Source organism: Stegodyphus dumicola, chromosome 7 (genome assembly GCF_044657685.1).
Source record: "Stegodyphus dumicola isolate Sdum_Otavi_A_Nest chromosome 7, ASM4465768v1".
Lineage (NCBI taxonomy): Eukaryota > Metazoa > Arthropoda > Arachnida > Araneae > Eresidae > Stegodyphus > Stegodyphus dumicola.
This window is the reverse complement of record NC_140774.1, coordinates 202,230,816-202,244,276: the sequence shown is the minus strand read 5'-3', so window position 1 is coordinate 202,244,276 and position 13,461 is coordinate 202,230,816. Positions and strand designations below refer to the sequence as shown.

Below are 13,461 nucleotides of genomic sequence, written 5' to 3'. Positions count from 1 at the left end.
TAGGGGTTAGGCCTGAGGACGTGCCTAAGACTGCTTTTATAACCAAGTCTGGCACTTATGCATTTTTGCGTATGCCGTTTGGCCTTTCTGGGGCCCCAGCAACATTTCAGCGATGCATGGACATTGTGTTAAGACCTGTTCTTGGAAAGTCCACATTTATCTATTTAGATGATATCATTATTACTAGTGATAATCTCGACCAACATATACAGGATTTAAGACAGGTGTTTTCTTTATTAAATGAGGCCGGTCTAAAAGTTAATGTCGAAAAGTGCAAATTTGCAGCCCCTGAATTAAAATATTTAGGTTACAAAATATCGCAAAAAGGGATCGAGACAGATGAATCAAAAATAATCGCTGTACAAAAGTATCCGACTCCAAACACGGCAAAGAAGCTCTCTTCTTTTCTAGGACTTTGTTCATATTATAGGTCCTTTATAAAAGATTTTGCGGCTATCGCTGAGCCATTGTTAAAATTAAAAAGGAAAAAGGCAAGATCCTCGTGGACTGCCGAAGCCAATAGTGCTTTCGAAAAATTAAAACAAGCATTAACGCAAGCCCCTGTGTTGAAATTTCCTGAAAAGGATGAAAATTTAGAAATTTCAGCGGATGCTTCGGATTATGCGGTAGGAGCGGTACTTTCGCAAAATCAGCAGCCCGTGGCATTTTTTAGCCGAACTTTAAATCAAACACAAAGAAACTATTCCGCGACCGAGAGAGAGGCACTTGCAGTTCTGTTAGCAGTGCAAAAGTTCCGAGTCTATTTTGGAAAGGCGCCGATAACAGTGTACTCTGATCATGCGGCGGTAACTAGATTGTACTCAGGGAAAAATTTATCCCCAAGGTTAATAAGATGGGCACTCAAGCTGCAAGAATATAATCTGGTAATCAAGCATACCCCCGGAAAGGAAAATATCGTAGCAGGTGCCCTATCAAGAATTAAAATAGACGAACAAGGTAATACAGTAAAGGTGGCAATGCTTACAGCATGTACAATAAATTCCCGAGAAACTGTAATAACCGAACTGGGTAAGGATCCTGAGTTTGGAAGCATTTATGAGTATTTGAAGGATCCTGAAAATTTTAGCCACCAAGATATTGTGGCGATAAGAAATAGGGCGGCCCATTACGAACTAATAGATGGTCTATTATTTTATACAAAAACTACGAATTCCAACAACGAATTTTGACCTGTTATCCCAGCTAGTCTTAGATTAAATATCCTGCAGGAGCTCCATGACAGCCCTTTAGCTTCTCATGCTGGTATTCGAAAAACTATCCAACGCGTACGCGAGGCAGTCTACTTTCCTAAACTGCAAAAGTTAACAATTGCGTATGTCCAGTCCTGCCCAACATGTCAAGCAGTTAATTATATTAATTTCCGCCTGGCCGGGTTTCTAAATAGTATTAAATCCGAATTTCCAAATGAAATAATTGGCATCGATTTATTGGGCCCTTTCCCAAAAAGTCAGTTAAATAAAAGTCGCTATCTCCTTGTTATTTTTGATCATTTTAGTAAATGGACCGGAATTGTTCCCTTAAAACGAGCCTCCGTGAAATTAGTTACTGATTCTATTTTAAATAAATATATTTTAAAATACGGGGCGCCCCTAAAAGTTATATCGGATAATGATCCTCAATTTGTAAGTAATATATTTGAAGACATGTGCCAAAAACTGGGCATACGTCATTTAAAAATGGTCCCGTATCGGCCGCAATCAAATATAGCGGAATGGGTCAATAGAAATATAGTGAAAATTATCCGTAGTTATGTTAAAAATTTTCATAAAAGCTGGGATAACTATGTCAATGAATTTGCTTTCGCCCTTAGGACCGCAAAACATGATACAACGGGCAAAACTCCTGCTGAGTTATTTTTAGGCAGAAAGATTATAACGCCGTTAGATAAATTATTTTATGTGCAACAAAGAGCCCCAGAATTTAAAATGGGTGATATAGAAAAACTAATTAAGGAAGCAAAGAAGAATACGGAAGTAGCACAAAGAAAACAAGCTCTATTATGGTTTGAAACGACGGGGAGTAACTTATAAAGTAGGGGATGAAGTTTTAAAAATTAAGCATTCACTTTCTTCAGCACCAGAAGATAAAACTGCCAAATTTTTTCCACGATTTGAAGGACCATATGTTATAAAAAAAATAACTCACGCAGTAGTAGTGTTAAAAGCCAGAAATGGTGAAAACCTGTTCCACAAACATTGATCAAATCAAGCCCTACTTCGATCGTAATAAAATGCAAATATTTTCAGATCTTTTGCAGGATCCGGCACGGCAGACTCCGCAGGCACAAGCTCCAGAGGTGAAAAAACGACAAGTACAAATGCAAGCCAACAAGAGGCAGGAGCAAGTGAAAAGAAAATTGCCCCGTGGAAAAATTGAAGGTAGCAAGAAAAAGAAGCCGTTCCACCGTCCAGAAAAAAGAGTTCACGAATACCCCCAGAATGAAGTAGGGAGAAGGACGACGTATGTGAAGAGAACCAGGAGAAATGACAGCAACTATAACCCGGCTCTAAAACGGAAGATCTACTCATCCGACAGGACTCTCCGCAGCAAAAGTCACCGAACTGCGGAAGGGCCATCAGCGGCGGAGGAAAAAGTACAAGGAAAATTTGAACGGCCAGCAACGAGGTCCAAGCAGGAACATGACAGAAAGTTTCCCGGTTCCGCCAAGACCAGCTACCATCAAACGGCCTAGGCCACAAGCAGAGGAGAAAAAGAAGGTATTCAGGGGTGACCGAACTGGTGAAAAAAGGAAGCTTCCAGAGGAAGGCACTGAAGGGCGAGCCCGTACAAGAAGGAGGATAAATCAAACTACTATCTGCAATACCTTTAAAGACTGGGCCCAGAAAAGGATGTCCGAATATCACAAAGATAAGTAAAATTTTATGTTACTTTGCAAACATTAAGTTAATCTTTCATTCTTACTGCAAGTGGCAGATTTCAAGAAGTTTTACCTCATGCGAGGTCTACCTTTATCGCCAAAAGGGCGAGAAATGAGTTGTTACCGATTTTCATATTATGTTTTTAAATTACTCGTGCGTAAAACTAAAGTTGATGTATAATAGCGTTGTGTAAAGACTTAAATATTGTAAAAAGTTATTGTATAAATTTTATTTAAAACATTCTAGCAAGAAAGAAGTTTTAGTCTGAAAGACTTTTTGAAATGTAGTATTATTTCAATGTAGAAAGAATTGGCACTTGCTTTGAAAAGAATAGAAGTTAACAATGTACTACTAATGTATGTTTTCAAATGTGTAAAATTAACGGCATGTTGATATGTTCTTATATACATGTGAACTGTTATTTTAAATGTTAAGAAATACCGTGATATGGTAAAAGTGAATGTTAAAATTTTTTTTATTCGTGTGACTGTAAAAAGACTAAAGCATGGTGAATATGTGTTAAAGGTTGAATGATGTAGTTAGGCTCTCTGACGCTACACTTTAGAGTTAGACACTTTCAGAATAGTACCTCAGGGTTTAGAGTTGAAATTAGGGTGTGTTAAGAGGTCTTGTTATGTTGAATTTTAACACGTTAGTGTTTTGATTGTAGGAGGAAGTGTGGAACACATAGACAGAAACACATTCGTGTTTGGTGTTCTTTTACAACACATGTCAGAGAGCACAGGGAGAGATAATTAAAATAGTCATGAATGAAATAAGAATGTTAAGAGAAGTATAATTGTATATGTTACTTGCCATTTCATTGTGTAAAATTTCATTAAACTAGTTTTCCTTCCAGATCTCTGGAAGGAACCAGAATTGAATAAAAGCTCCTGTTTAGATGCAGTACAGATGAAAAATAATTGTTGTATATCCTGGGAGCTGCTATTGTAAAAAAAAAAAAAAAAAAAAAAAAAATTTCTTTCTTTTAAATTTCTAGTTTCTAGCGAAGTAGGTTTGTAAAAGATTGGCCTCGCGTTAGATTCTAGAGCTAAAAGTTTTCAACAAGGTCGTTTTAGACCTCAGTTTCAAACTAATTAACTCTGGCGGGAAGTATGTAAGGATCTTAAGTTTTACTAACGTTTATTTTTATTTTAAATCTTTACTATCACTTCTTATTTTCTACTTCCGGCCAGAATTATAAGCGTTAAGGTTTTTATGCAAAGTTTGTCTGGCGAACGCCAAGTATTTAAGTTGTGGCCTTTTGCCAAGCGAGAGAGAGGAAGCAGTGAGTCAAAGCAGGCCGCTTACCTTAGAAGTTACTTAGTTGCTGTTTGCCTTCCAGGCCAGAGGTTTTAATCCTCTTGATAAATTTTAAACGTATTGTAGTGTTCACAGTTCTCTGTACTACATACGCTTCCTGTTAATATAAGGCCAATCTTCCACGTGTATTATTCTAAGTTAAATTAGAGTTTAGTTTTATTTTTATACTTTTACGTTTTGACCCCAAGTAGCGGGTCGGTGTATTCCGAAGTACGGAAGTCATTGTAAATAGCGAAAAATAAAGGGTTTTGTATACCCTTCTTGTGTATCCTGTTTACTTCCCACAGTTTTGAACATAGCTTTAGTAAGCTCTCTGTTCTGAGTCAGGTCCTTGCATGTTCCCGAAGAAGGTTAGAAGGAACATTGACCCTGATACATAAACCACATTAGTTGTTATTACCGTTTCTTATGTCGAATTTCAAAATGCGCCAACATATAAATTCACATATATCATTGGAAATTTTGAATAAAAAGCTCTAATTTTTTGCAGGTATACCTAGAAATGCATCTACTTTAAGGCGATGGTAAAAATATTATAGGTTATAATTCAAAATGTTTTTCAAAAAATTTAAAAATACAAATTTTAAAATCATAAAAAAATGGGTCAGTTTTATTTGGAATGAACCTAAATTTCGAACTGTGAAAGAAGGAATCAAGTAAGTGTAATAAAAAAAGAGATCATAAATACATACCAAATTGAATTAACATTGAGGAGCTAAAATTTGGAGAGCTAATTTTTTAAAAATTACTCGTACGATTTTTACGAAACCTGTCAGTTTGGCATAATTTGAGTTGTAGAATCAAAATATGAAAAAATTGGTATGCCATTTCAGAAAAAGTCTGATTTTGTGTCAAAATACCTATATCAGAAAAATGCTGTATATAAATCTAATACATAGCCTAAATCGTGCTTTCGAGACCTGAAAAATGCAATTTGAATTTCATCAATCAGTAGAAAGGGAGCTATAGAACTGTCTCTTTTTTTTCCTGGCACAATGTTCCTCTGAGAATGATATCCAGGTGCATGGAAAAATAGTTGTAAAGAGTTTCTGGTACTCTGATTATCTACCCAGCTCTAAAAAGAATCACCAGGCAAGTTGCTAAGTCACCAAAATAGGCTATCCAAAATGCTCAAATGGTTGCGTGCAGATTATGCCAGCATAGAATTCTGCTTTTGAAATTTGTTAGTTATCTTTATGGTTACTGCTTATTGTTATTATTTTGTGTATTTTTTTTCGTGTAACGAATCACAATGCTACTCTGGAGTTGTCCTGCCAATGAAAAAGAAAGTGTCATTTACATATAAAAGAAACATCCATTTTGAAACATTGAAAATAACATAAAACAGCAATAAATAACTGAATTAAAAACTGGTGAACAGTATTTGCCAGTTGTAAAAATGTAAATAATGTTGTTGAAATTTATTTTCTTCATTATTGTTGAAATAATCTTCAGTGTGACATTATTATAGAAATCTTGCAGCTTAAAAGTAATTTACTAGCTGTTCTTAGGTGTTTATAATAATAGCTTTTTCCGAATTTATACACTTTAAATATATTTTTTAAAGTTATACTAGCACAATATGTATGTGGGAGAAGAGTGTTAAAAACATCAGAGAGTGTTTTACTATGGAAGTTTCTTACATTTTTAATTTTGTTAATTTGTGGCTGTTTTATGTATTTTTCAGTGTGCTGCCATTTTTTAAAAATGGCTACTGTTTTTCACATCTGAGGCTAACAAAAAAATAGTTGCTAACGATTGGCAATGTTGCAAGGTTGTTGGCTGATAATAAGGAACTTTTCAATTTCTCCCATGTATCTGGATGACCACTTTTGAAAATATAATAATCCAAGCTCCAAACCTACCTAACCTAGTAATGGGAGCATAACAAGAAAAGGTGACGCACCTTTCAGATTCGAGCTGATAAAGTAGAGAAGTGTCTGTGAAAGCCCCCAGATTTACTGAATTTCTGTATTTAAAGTGTAAAAACAAATGATTCATTTTAATTTTTATACTCTGTAAGACATATTTAGCTCTCTGAACAGCATGACAGATTTTATATGGCCATAAGATTTTTTGCCTCTTGCGTATATTTCTTTGTTATTTAAAGTGCATCGCCCTTTTAATCCTTTGGTGAATAAGATTGTCCATGAGATACTGTTGTGGGCTTAAGTAAATGGAGGTCTTGATAATCATACTAACTGAAGCATCAATGATATTGATATCATCCCTATTAAATGGGAGTTTAGGAGAACAAGGGGTAATGAATATTCAAATCTAATCAATAAATTACGTATAAATACTTCTTCGTTTACAGATACAAAAGGCTTTGCAGCACAAAATTTAAAGAATTGTATTTAAAACGAAAAGAAAGAGCTAAAACAAAAAGATGTAAAGTTAAAATAAATTTTAAAATAAAAAAAAAAATTCAATTAAAAATAAAGTTTGATATTTAGTCACATGTGTGTATATGTGTGCTAATTATTTATGAAAATTAATATATATAACATGTAAATCAGCTTTATAATTTAATTTAATAATAGCCTCTTAATTCTTCATTTTTAATTTGGTTATTTTCTCTTTATTCTAAAAATAATAACGTTTCTGGACTGTGTGATTTCTAGATTAATCTATGCCACAAAACTTGCGTGACACAGGTGACGTAGTTAATTGGAAACCTAAACTCTAAGAACTAAAACCTTTCTAACAAAAACCAAAACCTTCCTCTTTGATGACCTGCCATAAAGGATAAATGCTTAATTCGTATGTATCTCTGTTGCTGCTTGGACATCATTTCATTTTGCTGTGTTCTCTTCCTATGGCAATAGTATTAAAAAATGTAAATGTTCTGAAAATAAACGCAATTAGAGTGCCCAGTGAACTGTGGCTATAATTCTGAATTTAAATAAAAATGGAATTAAAACTGCCTTGACTGCCAAGTTTCTTGGTCATTACAAATTCTATGTTCTACTAAGTATCAAGTATCTGCACCATCAGTATTTCTTTCTGTTCAGTATGGATGTACTATCTTCTGTAAATTCTACCTGCTATGTTATCAATCATTGTTGCTAAGTCTTCTTCTTGTTTTCATAATATATATTTTATTATTAATTTATGCATATTTTACATTGCATTCATTTTACATTCTAATTTTTTGTTATTGTTGTTTAGGTAAAGGCCTTGGTAAAGAAGAAAATGGAATTACAAAACCCATTAAATCCAAACTGAAATTTGATACTCATGGTGTTAGTATTGAATTCCTGTATATTTATTCAAATATAAAAATGTTGGGTACTTTTCCGTTTAGCCGGCACAGGTGATAAAGTCGCCAATAATGGTACAGCAGATGCCAAACAGAATATCCTCACTGTAACCTTTCATGCCTCATTTTCAAAACAAGTCTTATCAGATTGATTGTTTCTTTCAATACTGGCATATAATTGCACAGAATTTTGACTAGAGAGTTCAATTTTATGCCCTAAGGCCATTCATGGTAATTAGTCAATTACGATGCAATCAGACCGCTCACCCGAAGGCGAAAGTGTAGAAAAGGCAAAGTCAAGGGTTACATTCATCAATTCTAATGAGAATGCACTAGCGAAGTAAAGCACTGCAGTTTTAACATAATTTCTGAGTAAGCTATTCGTACGAATTGAAATAATTCTTGCATTTAAACTTGTATTCCAAGTTAAGATTTAACTTGAAATTAATGTAGATAATTACTGAGAGAATTATATTTTTGTAGCATAGTTTACACGAGACGAGATCACTTGGGGGTCACATGATACGAACCGACGAATCAGGATGTTGAACAATGAAAGCATAGTAAATTCTTAAATAATTGTCTTTTCACAAATTTATTGTCTTTATTTATTGGCTTTTTGCAAAATTTTAAACTATATTAAAATGTTTATGCCTTCAAAATAAAATTTCTCAGAAGTAACATTTTTTATGTGTATATTCTGTATGTTGTCGCCAATAAAGTCTGCTTGGCGAGATTTGTGCCGGCGAAACGGAAAAGTACCAAATTTTGTCTCTATTTTTAAGGGTCCAACAAAAGTCCGATAATCCAGCATGTTTGGAGCTTCAGTGATGTCAGATTGTCAAATATGACAGTTATCGGACTAAAATTGTATATTGATGCATTTCTTCTCCCTGTTTTCATTATTAAATGTATTGAGGATGAAACAAAATTGCATACATAATAATTTTGCAAACATAACTGGAAAAAAAACTTATAAGTAAATTTAGTCATAGTGTCGTATATTTAATCACTTTTTACTTTGAAATCTGAAACTATTCACCTTGAAGATAAGTAGCTATCTTTCAGCAAATGCATTTCTTGGTAAAATTACTTGGCTTTGTCAAAGCAGACCCATAATACAACCTGTTATAATCTGTTTACTTTGTGCTCCATCGTTTCTATAACACTTTATTCAATTGATTTGTTTAATGCTTTGAAGAGGAATCATGGCAAATGGCCGCATATCTTTCAAGGAGGTTCTGTAACAGCTCGAAAATATGTCAATAATGTAGTGAAACCCCAAGTTAGACTGTTTAAGGGTGCTGATGGCCCAGAGTTTTTGTTAATGGGTGACAGAGCTCAGCTTCATTGAGCATATGTGATTACATCAGAATGCATATAAACAGAAGATATTGCTGAAATGGATTGGCTACCTTACTCGCCAACTTAAACCTGATTGAACATGTGTGAGATACCATAGGGTGCCAAATTTTAGCATGTCAAATTCCTCCCAGGACCCTCCAAGACCTAAAAAATACACTGTAGAAGAGCGGCATGCAATTCCTGAAGACTTGATCAACACATCTGTAAAGCCTATGAAATCAAGATGTGAGGTATGCATGTCTGTTTGAGGTGATCATACACCATTTTAAAGAACAAAATTTTCCACAAGAGGTGACATAATTTTTCCAATTTCCGTAAATTTAGTTTTAGTTTCAATATTTTGTGAATAATCAACTGTCAAACATTGTAATTTAGGTTAACTAATGATTTTGTACAAATTTCTATTAATAATTTTTCATTAAGCATCAGTTATGTTTATTTCTGTCATTATCCTTTAATTTTGATGACCAGTGTATAAGTTTTCTTATTATAAATTATTATGAATTATGGGTATATGTATATATGATTATTTAAATATGTAATTTTAAAAATGTATGCTTTTGATAACAGATAAAATGACTACCTTTTATTAATTTTAGAACAGAAATCATCTTCTTCCATTTATTTGGATTTTCCACCATGAGGGCCACCAGTGGTCAAATGCTATTTTGATATATAATTCTAAAAGCATATACTTTTGCTAACATATAAAGTGACTTTTTTGTTAATTTAGAACAAAAAATATCTTCCAACTTATTCGGATTTCCCACCATGAGACTCACCAGCAGCTGAGTGCTATTTTAATATATATATAATGCACACACTGGTTTCCAAAAATTAAGGAAAAATCACAAAAGTAGCAATAAATCTTTCAAAATTAAGCCAATCGGTATAAAATTTGAATATATTGTCAAATAAGAATTGCAAATTAGTGGCATTGCCTGCAAAATAAATCTGCAAGGAGCATAAAACTGCATGTTTCAGAGTAAGCCTGCAAATTTGCTATGATACTGAGATAAGAAATCGGGGATGGCCAATTCGTAATAATGATCTCCAGGCATCATTTGCCCAAAGAATTGCGATGGGGAGCTGTTGGGAGACTGGAGGCAGAACAAAGTCAGACAGAAGTAGCCAGATGGCTAAATGTGAGTTCTGTGGTTTATAGAATTTGGCAACAATTTCTTACTGCAGATTCAGCATCCAGTAGGTTCAGCCAAGAAATAATTATATAATCTTTCTTTCTGTACACCAGATATGTATTCCTTCTAAATGTAAAGGAGGGAATGCTATTACTTTCATGGAAAGAGCGTTCATATAATGTCATAGCATTTGTTTCATCTGCCTGTAGTAAAGAAGCACTTGTTATAGCTAAGAAAGTGACCATTTAAATAAGCAAAGAATAGTAGGGCTAATGTGTATAGAATATAATTATTTTTTCCTAAAACGTGTACGGGTTGCGTATGTACTTTTACTTGTTATAGTGTCTACATTCATGTAAATAATGTGTTACTTTGGTACTTTCTGATTATCTGCAACCCCACCAAAATGTTGCAAACGTATTGATGACTAATTTTTCTAAGTTAATGCACAATAAGCGACAATTATTTTTAAAATCACATCACACTAAAAATTCCATAAAAGAGCAATTAATTAATAAAATCAACAACAAAAAAAAAGAAATGTCATAATAAAAAGCTTAACATTTTTTAAGAAATCCTTTTTGGTTTCCACTCTTCTTCTTTCCATATAGCTAGTGATCTGTTTTCACTTTAAAAAAAATCATGCATACCTGGGTTGCCACATAAATACTTTTGGTCATATCCGTGGGTTGCCGTATAATTATTTTGGTGGCATACTGCTTTACCTCGTGAATACTTTTTTGCGACTTTTCAGTGGTGGTGCAAATAATAAGAAAATACTGTTATTTATGCTGATAAAAATCAATAATAATTATTGGTATAATTAGTAATAATAAATTACCAAACAACTTAATTAGCTTTGAAATCCAGTCCAGGTGTCTACTGTTTATCTAACTAAAGTTCTATAATTTGTTGGATATTAGTGCATTTGGTAAAAATATATTTCACAGTGCTCCTTGGCGAAAATTGGCAATTGACCAGGAGTGCACAAGTTCAAGATGACCACTACACAAAACCAAAATAACAAGCCAAAAAATTGCACAAACTTGGTGTCCATGTGCACATTGATCTATTTTCACTTAAAATAAAATCAAAGAATTGTTCAAACTCAGCCATGTATGCTCCCTTGACTTTGTCCATGTACACATATATCTGCTTTCACTTTAAAAAAAATCAGGAGAATGATGATGTCATATAATGTTAAAACTAAGTTACTCATCACCAAAATTGAGCAAAATTTGTAGCCAATCAAAGCTCAATAAACTTCAATTTAAATCACACAAAGAAATAAGATGAAAAAGGAAATGCATGTTTTTGCATATACGCACTACAAAAAGGAAACTTCGACTTATCATATTTAAAAATTTCTGTGTCTTCAGTCTGTGGCGAGAACCGTTCCTAGCGGGGGTGCAGCGCGTAAAGGAAGTGGGCGGGCGGACTCTCATGATACCATGCTTAAATATTTTAAATTCACTAAATTCATTGTAAGTACTTGTCATATGTAAGTACTTTTTACACAATTTGTGATATGTAAATATTTAGTGACTCTGAAATAAACATTTTATTAATCATTAATCTTTTTATTATTATTATTATTTGGGAATGGCAATATTAAGAAAGTACTTGGGCAGCCAGTGGCCTAGGAACAGCCCTGTGCGTGGCACTCAAAATTCCTTAACAGCATCCAAAAATTTTCTAAAATTATCTGAACTAGAATATGTATACTGCCGTCACCACATAAATTTAAAAAAAAAATAAGAGTAAAAAATATCCTTCTAGTGCCAGTCTGTCGTTGGCATTTCTTGCATAAACCTTTCTTGTGATGAAGCCATCTGAAGGATCTTGACGTTTGAACATACACATTTCCTTTGTACAAACAGAGGTTCGAATCCTGCGAACAGGCTGGCTGCATGGGCGTTTTCGTGGTTTTCCCCATGTGTAACGTATATGAGCCAGTTCCTTTAGAAAGTCCTCCACGAAAGCATCCCTCCCTTTAGGCAGATAGCCCGCGTGTGCTTTGCCATAATTGAATAATCCAATCCAATCCTTCGTACAAACAGGACACTCATAATGACTACTAAGTAAACCTTCATTTACATACCAGTCAATTAATGCTTTTTCTCTTTTTGTTCCAAATTGTACAGAAACTTCAGATTAATCTCATCACATGCAGCCATTTTACGATGTACAGCACAAAATAAGCAACATACTTCCTAACTGACATGCAAGACAGAAATAAGCCTTACAAATATTTTTCCATTAATCAAATTCACCACAGTCACGCAACCGACCATGTCATAATAGGGTTTCCATAACATTCAATTACTCGAGTTACCATAAATGAAACAACAAGTTGGCAATAATCCAAGGGGCACCCTAAAACGTAGACTAACCCTGTATTTTTTAGTATCTTATGACAGAAAGCTATCCTTAACTCCTTCGCACCGGGTAGCTCAAATGCGCGCTTATCGCTGAGGCCGGCAGTGTCTTATGCGAGCGTCTGTAAAGGGCCGGGGGCTTTTTTGCTATTACCCTAAATCCATGAAATTTCCGAAGTATCAACACATTGTTTAATAATACTCTATAGAGTATTTAAACGGCTTATTCTTTATAGATATTTTATATATACTTTAATCACCTTATTTCTCATTTAAATGCATATTTTACACATTTTATTTTTATTACTCACCATTTTATGACTTTTAACATTATACATCTGAAAACTAAATATATTACTTAAAATTCTCTTTTCGTATGAAAAATTTGAAAACAGGGATCTGCACACAGTCGTACGTTACATTCCTTGCGCTCGTAATAACTCATTTGCCGTTTTGGAGGATTTTTCCGGGAATGTGAACAAACGAAGCATCGTCGTCTCATTTTCTTATCAGTCTCTTCTGAACAAAGTTTTGGAAAATGTCTTTCAGTTAATCTGAGCGGATTTAATGATTCTGCTGATCTTGGTGTGATATTAACATTCGTTAAATATTTTGCATCATTTCTGCTATTTCAGAATAAATATCTAAAATATTTTGCATCATTTCTGCTATTTCACGCTCTGTTAAACATTTTCGACGCTTCGACATTACAACGGTAAAAACAGAAAGAATTCATGTCTAATAAGATCTAATTATTTTCTAAAAACTGAACTGCAAATTGAAATACCCAACGCTTTAGCGAAAATAAGACTTCTCTACTTACAGTAAACAATTACCACGTGCAAATTTAAAGAGACGTCATAAAGCACGCCATTCGGAAACATTTATTTCCCCTTTTGATTATATAAGCAAAAACATGTGTATTTGAGTCATGCTTCTCTCATTTCGAGTAGAAAGTCTAATGTACATTTATCTGAAACCATATGGACATACAGTGCCATCTTGTAGCAGAAATTATAGTTTTTAAAACGTTCCAGGACACTGGCACAAATACGTGACAGTCGGGGCTGAACGGGAAAATGCTCTGGCACGCC

The 13,461-nt window shown here is 34.0% G+C and overlaps 1 protein-coding gene across 2 annotated transcripts in view; it reads left to right on the top strand.

The window, feature by feature from the left end:
* The window catches only part of LOC146996607 (G patch domain-containing protein 4), a 55,025-nt gene that overhangs the window by 12,434 nt on the left and 29,130 nt on the right, over positions 1-13,461 (top strand). Inside the window, exon 2 of one of the 2 annotated variants that reach the window (XM_085821244.1) lies at positions 7,395-7,468. The exons of the other annotated variant lie outside the window; for it this stretch is intronic. Within the exon in view, the coding sequence (XP_085677370.1) occupies positions 7,395-7,468 (74 nt within the window). The remainder of the gene's footprint in view (positions 1-7,394; positions 7,469-13,461) is intronic. 2 annotated transcript variants of the gene reach the window in all.